Source organism: Elephantulus edwardii, unplaced genomic scaffold (assembly GCF_000299155.1).
Source record: "Elephantulus edwardii isolate Elephantulus edwardi_28Jun2011 unplaced genomic scaffold, EleEdw1.0 scaffold00151, whole genome shotgun sequence".
Classification (NCBI taxonomy): domain Eukaryota; kingdom Metazoa; phylum Chordata; class Mammalia; order Macroscelidea; family Macroscelididae; genus Elephantulus; species Elephantulus edwardii.
This window is the reverse complement of record NW_006399901.1, coordinates 1,327,069-1,334,920: the sequence shown is the minus strand read 5'-3', so window position 1 is coordinate 1,334,920 and position 7,852 is coordinate 1,327,069. Positions and strand designations below refer to the sequence as shown.

The 7,852-nt window shown below is 42.3% G+C and overlaps 1 protein-coding gene across 1 annotated transcript in view; it reads left to right on the top strand.

The window, feature by feature from the left end:
• Positions 1 to 5,088: 5,088 nt before the first annotated feature.
• The window catches only part of PES1 (pescadillo ribosomal biogenesis factor 1), a 14,777-nt gene continuing 12,013 nt past the window's right edge, over positions 5,089 to 7,852 (top strand). The window contains exon 1 of the mRNA XM_006894789.1: positions 5,089 to 5,145. Within this exon, the coding sequence (XP_006894851.1) occupies positions 5,122 to 5,145 (24 nt within the window). The 5' untranslated portion in view covers positions 5,089 to 5,121. The remainder of the gene's footprint in view (positions 5,146 to 7,852) is intronic.

Here is a 7,852-nt window from a genome sequence, read left to right as displayed (position 1 = left end):
AGGTGCATAACACATAAGTGGGACTATTGGTTAAAGGCACATCTACTCAGTTTATTACAGGATAAATTTAACAGTATTGTAACAATGTCATTTGGCAGTTATGTAATGATGTAGTAATCTCCCATTTGTGATTTGATGTAGTCATCCTTCATTTTGTAATCTGTTGTTGTCATTTTTTTTCTTATTTTTTTTATAACAGCCTGGTCTTTGGAACCTAAATATGTTGAAAAATGAAGAGAAGATATATGTATTTATTGAGATTATGCTTGAAAAGATAGGCCAGCACAAGAGAGGAAGATCCTGAATGAGAAAGATTGATACAGTGACTGTGACAATGGGAGCAGGTGTATCAGAGACAGTGAAATTGGCTCCGGATAGGGCAAGCTTTCAGAGACATGGCTTGTAGGGTCATTATAAGTCATAGTCTGCTTGACAGCACAAAACCACAACAAAGATATATATAGACACAGATATAGATATATATATATATGAAATAGATATAGACACATAGGTATCTCTATGTGTGAGTGTTTATATTCATTATATATATAATCTCTTAGTTCTGTAGAAGGCTATGGTGGCCTAGTGGTAAGAATTTGTACTGGCAACCCAAAGGCACTCATTTTGGATCCACCAGCTGTTCAGTGGGCGATAGATGGACAATCTCTCCTCCTGTGCAGTTTACTGCCTCTGAAAACCCTCTGGAGGGTCAGCTATGAGTCAGTTCTGGCTCAATGGCAACCAACAACAGCAGTAGCAACTAGTCCTGTTTCTCTAGAGAACCCCAAAGCATGTGCTGTGAGATATAATTTTATATAAAGTTCAAAAACAGGCAAAATAATATATGAGATGAAAAGTCAAGTTAGTGATTCTCTGAGAAGGTAAACGGGAAGGAAATATAGTTAAAAGGAAGTTTCAGAGATGCTAGTTACTTGTGTGTGTTAACTTTGCAAACAATCTCTGAGTCAAAAATCTGTGTTAGTCCAGGTTCTCTAAGGAGCAATACCAGGATGAGGTTACATGAGCAAAAGCTTCCCTCTCACATACTATGGGCATGTGGCTAGGAGGGACCAGTCCTTGGAGAAGGACATCATGCTCAGAAGGGTGGAGGGACAGCACAGGAGAGGAAGACCCCAGGTAAGATGGATTGATACAGTAACCAGGATAATGGGAATAGGTGTGTCTGAGAATGGTTCAGGATAGTGCAGGCTCAGAGTCACATGCAACTTGATGGCAAATAACAACAAACAGTCCACCCCACTGGACCACATGTATCTACTTGCAAATTCAGCAAACAATGTCAAATGTTGGTCTTCCTAAGCAGAACCTTAAAAACATTCTTAAATACATATCTAATTTCCCCCATATTGGTCTCTTCTCTTTCATGCAAAATGGACAGTCACTTGCCGTTCTACCCACTAGGAAGCTTTTCAACTTCCAGTGTTCTTTACGATCACTCTGGATATGACTGTAACATAGCTATGTAGGAGTTTCATCTATGTAATGAGTTGACCCATTCATACCCAAATTCATGGTTCTTCCTTCAGTTAGTTATATACATATCTCCATACAGCCTTAGGGAAGCTGGTGCAACTACTGAGGATTGACATGGGGGTCTGATACCACGGATAACATGTTTTTGATACCACTAGGGCTAGATCTCTAGTGGTATCAAAGAAAAAATGGGGCTCTGGTGGCCTTGCGGTAAGAAGCTGACCTGCAGTCCCAAAGACACGCACTTTGAATCCACCAGCTGCTCTGTGGGAGAAGGATCAGCAGTCTTCTCCTGTGCAACTAACTGCCTCAGAAAAGCTGCAGGAGGGTCAGATCTGGGTCAGTTATGACTTGATGGTACACAACGACAACAGGATTAAATCTCAGATATACCATTTTATACTTACAATTAAATGTTGTTGGGTCTATATATAATTTTTTTACTTGATGAGACCAGAAGAATTCAACCAATAACTGACATTTCCAAATTTCAACTTTTGGTATTGTCACTACAGGGACGAATTAACAAGACAGGAGGAGCTATTTCTCAAACGGTATATGCAGTGTAATCTCAGAAGTCTCTACCATGGATCTACCACTGAAAAGAAAGTTACAACTTGGAGAGAAGTTGGGGTTGAACAAGGAAAAGATATGATCATTTTAAATAGTAGACTTGTATTGCAAGCTATTTGCTGGGAGCTGATGCATTGACAGTTATAGGTATTTTTAGAGCGTCTATATATACGCCACCTCCATGCTCAAACCCACTGTTGCGGTTACTGTGCTGATCCAAGCATAATATCATTCCCCAAGGAATTCCTGCTATTTTACTGTGGTCTGACTATTCTCTTGACTCTTCCTTCTTGCCAGTCCATCTCCTTTTGTACTTGAAGACCTTCCTGAAATACTGTCATCTGCTGCACTTGACCTTGCCTTCTTCAGACCTCTTTGCCAAAGTCTTAGTTCAATTCTCTCTTGCTTTTATTTTACCCCTTTGTTGGTGGAATTGCAGGATTTTTCTTTTGGCTTTATTTAAAATTACTGTTGTTAGGTGCTATGGAGTATGACTCATAGCGACTCTATGAACTGATCTGAACCGTGTCCCATCCTGTGCAATCCTTATTATCTCTGATATAGTTGATCTCATTGCTGCAGTCACTGTGTCAATCCATCTCGTTGAAGGTCTTCCTCTTTCTCGCTGACCCTTCATCTTTCCAAGCATGATGTTTCTTTCTAAGGAATAGTCTCTCCAAGCAACATGCCCAAAGTATGTGAGACAGAGCTTTGCCATCCTTGCCTCCAAGGAGCACTCTGGCTGCACTTTTCCCAAGACATATGTTTGTTCTTTTGGCAGTCTATAAGCTATTCAGAACAATATAACTCAAGGGTATCGATTCTTCCGCTGTCATCCTCATTTATTGTCCAGCTTTCGGACACATAATAAATTACTGCAAAGACCATGGCCTGAATCACGTGCACTGAAGTCTTCAAATTGACAACATTACTCCTCGGTAATTTAAAGGGATCTCTGACAGTGGACTTTCCCTATGCAACACATCTCCTAATCTCCTGGCTGCTAGTACCAATAGTGCTAATTGTGGATCCAAGTAAGATGAAATAGCTGACGATTTCAATCTTGTTTCCATTTATTAGAATGTTGCTTATTAGTCCAGTTGTGAGAATTTTTGACTTCTCGATGTTGAGATAAATCTATAATAAAGACTCAAGTCTTTGATCAAACTATACACTACCAGGCAGTGGTATAATTTGAGATTTACCAGTTTACCAGTATCAGATTATCCAATAAGCAAGGGAAACACAAGCTTACTTGTGTCTACTTCTCTGTAGTGAAGAAGTTCAGTTTTTTCCATTCTATCAAAGATTCTATTTGTAGGTATAATTGATATCTGTTCGTCTCTCTCTCTCTCTCTCAAATCCATGTCACACTCCTACGCAGTCTCTTTTCAAATTTATAATTCTTGACAGAGACGGGGAGCTCTGGTAGCATAGTCTGTAAGGAGTTGCCCTGCTAACCTCAAAGGCTGAGCCCCTCTGACAGTGTGAATCCATCAGTGGCTTTGTGGGAGAAAGATGACCAATCTCAGCTGTGAGCTATTGAGTTGGCAATGCGTTTGACAAGATTATCTGATAAGCAGGGTATGTAAAGCTGACTTATGCTTATTTACTAGTCTGTAACAGTTTCACAAGTGCACTTGTTGTTAGGTTCTGTTGGTGACCCCTACACACAACAGATCTGAACCTCATCCTATCCGGTGCCATTTCACACTTCTTGACACATCAGAGCCCACTACAGCAGTCACAGTGTTAATCCACCTGGTCAAGGGTTTTCATCTCCTTCACCGATCCTACAGCCTTCCCAGCATCATGTTCCTCTCCAAGGAATAGCCCCTCCTAGCAACATGCCCAAAGTATGTGAGGTCAAGCCTCATCGTCTTTGCCTCCAGAATGCACGCTGGCTACTCCCTCTCCAAGACGTATTTGTTTGTTCTTTTGGTTGTCCATGGGATGTTCAGTGCTCTTCTCCAACACCACAGCTCAAAGGTATCCATTCTTCTTCTGTCATCCCCATTCATTCATTGTCCAGCTCTCAGATGCATGGAAAGTGACTGGAAAGACTGTGGCCTGAATCAGATGCACCTTATTCCTCAAACTGACATCATACTCCTCAGTAATTTGGAGAGTTCGAACTGCAGACTTTCCCAGTACACTACAAATACACAAGTGCACTACAAATCAATAAGTAAAACTCGTGTTTGTGGTGAAATCCACCTAAAATTTGTTCACTATAGATTAATAAGTAAACACAAGTCAGTGTGTGTTTACACCTTTATTGGTTAATCCACTCCTCAGGAACATAATACGCATGCACAAACAACTCACATAGAGTGTGTTAAAATGTACAATTAAAGTTAAGCCCGATCTCTAACTCAAGCTTGGTCGTCACTCATCTTTTTTCAGTTCCTGCTAAGACTCAGAAAAGGTGAGCATCCTTTCGGATCTTCTCCACTTTGCGAGAGAAGATTTGCTTTTTGCTTCGTCTCGTCTCCATAGAAGCAAACGAAAGAATGAAAAGAGAGGAAGCCGGCAGTGATGGGAAATGTGGCCTCACCTCGCACCGAACAGCTGGCAGCCATTTCTTAGACAAATGCGACCGATTCGGGGGATGCTTAGCAACAGTTACCAAGACAACACAACTTAGCTCAAGGCAATCGGCTCACGGATCAACTCTGTATCCCAGAAGGCGCTGCGCCGCCTCCCAGTTTCCGCCCCCTTCTATCCCAGCATACAACGGGGCCAAATCAACCAGCAATCTTCAGGGTGTTCATAGAAATGCCTAAAGAGCCACCGTCTTTTAAACTTTTAAATTGTTTCAACTAGGCTCAAAGGTAAGAAACTTCTACAAATAGTAACATAAGTGTTTTTAAGAGCTCTTAATTATAAATATGAAGATCAAAGTCCTATTTTCCTGTTGATTTTTTGCAGGCATTGAATTGGACAGCCCGCAGAGCCTCGGGGCGTGAGGGGTCCTTGGATACTCAGAACCGGGTACGTGAGGTTGGAAGTGGTGTTACTCGCGTGGTGCTGTAGGCCCATCAACGTGGAACCATGGGAGGCCTGGAGAAGAGGAAAGTGAGTAGAAGAAACTATAAGGGCTCCCGAGGGGTAGGAGGTAGAACGGAGGGGCTTGAAAATAGCCCCTTTACTTGATGTCGGTCCCTGGTGGTGAGAAAATCGCCCCAGATCACGGCTGGCAGCCTTGAGCTGGTGGGGAGTCGGAGGATAGATGGGAATCGCAGGGCTAATCTGCTGAGATACCGCGAAGAACTTTTGGAGTGAGGTTGTAAGAGAGCGAATAAAAGGAAACCAAGCAGAGGGGTAACTAATTTGAGAAATATCGCTTGGATAGCTTCACACTTGAGGCTTGTTATTACATAAGGTTGACGTGAAACGGAGCTGACATCACTGTTAAAACTTTCTATGTGTCTTGTTCGTAACTTTTGAATCGGACACCTCAGTTCGGAGTTGCATCTGACTTAATGGCACATAACAGCATCATTTCTTGAACACTCGTATAAGTGCTAGTTATTGGAGCTGTGGCGATCAGTAAAACCAGCTGTTGAGGAGGAGGTACAAATGCATAAGCAAACCATTTCCACTTAAAACTTGATTTTGCAGCCATTTTGACTCTTGTACCAGGCGATTCTTTGTGTGGGTGGGTGGGGAAGCTGTCTTTTACATTTAAAAATGTTTGGCACCATTCTTGGCTACTCGAGACCAGTAGCACTTAACAACCATACCGTTGTACCTTGTCAAGCGCACCATTTCCCCGAGAAACAAAGTCAGCTTGATGAAGAACCTCTTATCCCTTTAGTTTGTAAAAGGATAAATCTGATGGCACGTGCACATGGCTTAGAGCAATGACCCACTGCTGTCAAGAGAGTTCTGACTCACAGCAGCCAGCCATCGATTCTGAGGCTGTAAGTCTTTATAAGACTGCCCATCTTTCTCCTGTTGTATAGTTAGGGGGGATTAAAATCTCTGAGCTTTTGGTGAGTAGTGCAATACATAATACACTACACCACTAGAACTCTTTATAAGGCAGTGAAGACCCCTTTAGTGAAGAAGTTCTATCCTGAGACAATCTGAAACCCATCCTTATATCCCCAGGACTTGGCATGAACCTGTTTTGCAATTTAAAAACCCCCAAAACTGCCATCAAGTTGATTCTGACTCATAATGACCCATCAGGTTTCCAAGACTATAAACCTTTATGAGTGGAAACTGCCCATCTTTCTCCTCCTTTGGTATACTGATAGATTTGAACTGCTAGCCTTTTGGTTAGGAGAAACCTGACACATTATACATTAACGCCACTGAGACTCCTTTTGGTATGACAGTAATGTTGTTAAGTGCTGTCGAGTCATAGACGACTCATACCAACCCTATGAATGAAAGACCTGAATACTTGTATAACTTTGGTCATTTCTCCATATTCAAAGAGTTTCCAAAGGCAAACCATTTCCCAAGTGGATGCCACTCCTCCTTCCAAGCTTGTTTTAATTAGGAAGCTCTATCCAACACTGTCCAAAGTCCAAAGTTTGGACATGTTGTGAGGAGAGACCGGTCCTTGGAGAAGGACATCATGTTTGGGAGGGTGGGGGGACAGTGCAGGAGGGGAAGGCCCTCTGTGAGGTGAATTGATTCAGTGACTGGGATAATCGGGATGGGAGTGTCAGAGACAGTGTAATTGGCACAGGACAGAGCAGAGTTTAGGGCTGTTGTACGTAGGGTCGCTATGAGTCGCAAGCGCCTCGGCGGCACTTAACAACAACATCCAACACTGTCCACCATAGGTAACCATTATCGCATTTGGCACATCAGTGTCACAGTGTTTAGCATCACAGCAACCGCAAGTTACCTCTGTACAGCAATGTACATACCAGTTCTATACCACTTAGAAGAATGAGAATAATTGACAGTAAATAAAAGAGTGAGTGAAGGGCCCGTTTCAAGACTAGAGCCTTCAGGGAATATATTTATGAAAAACTCTAGTCTTTAGAACTTGTGGCCCTCAGCATCTGTGCTGTCTTGATCCAGTGGGAGAGCTTGTCTGGAAAGACACTGGTACTCTGTCAGGAAGACAGAGGTGTGACTGAGACAAAATCATAGAACCACAGACATCCAGATAGTTGCACAAAACAAACGTTATACACCTGGGGCAGGTAGAGACTAGGCCTTTCACCGTAACTGCCCTCATAGCATCTAGCTTAACATTTTCATCGTAACTGAGATCCACCTCTTCTCTGTCGATTAAATGAATGAGCAGAGGGAAGAGCTTTGTGGTCTACAGCATACGTTCTCAAGCCACATAATACCACCCTTGTTGTTATACCACCGCTGCTGTTGTTGTTAATGATGATGAATACCAGTCGATTGTGTCAGAACTGACCCACAGGTGACCCTTCAGCAGATTTTCAGAGGCATTCAATTGCACAGGAGATTGCCCATCTTTTTCTGGTGGAGCAGCTGGCGGGTTCGAACTGCATGCATTCGGGATTATATAGCCTTAAGGGAACAAAAATTGCTTTGAGGGAGAGAGAATTTTCAAGACTGAAGGCCTTCCATAAACACATACATAGTAAATCTGTGCTATTAAAATTATATGAGTCTGTGAGGCTAGGAAGTAGATAATGAAAAGGAAGATTGCAGAATGCTGGTGTAATGCCTAGAAGCTCAAGCTGGTTTGAATCCCAGCTTCAGTACTTAAAAAATCTACCAAGACAGATATGACGATCAGTTTCTATGTGACTTACAGCTTTTAGAAATCCAATGAAGG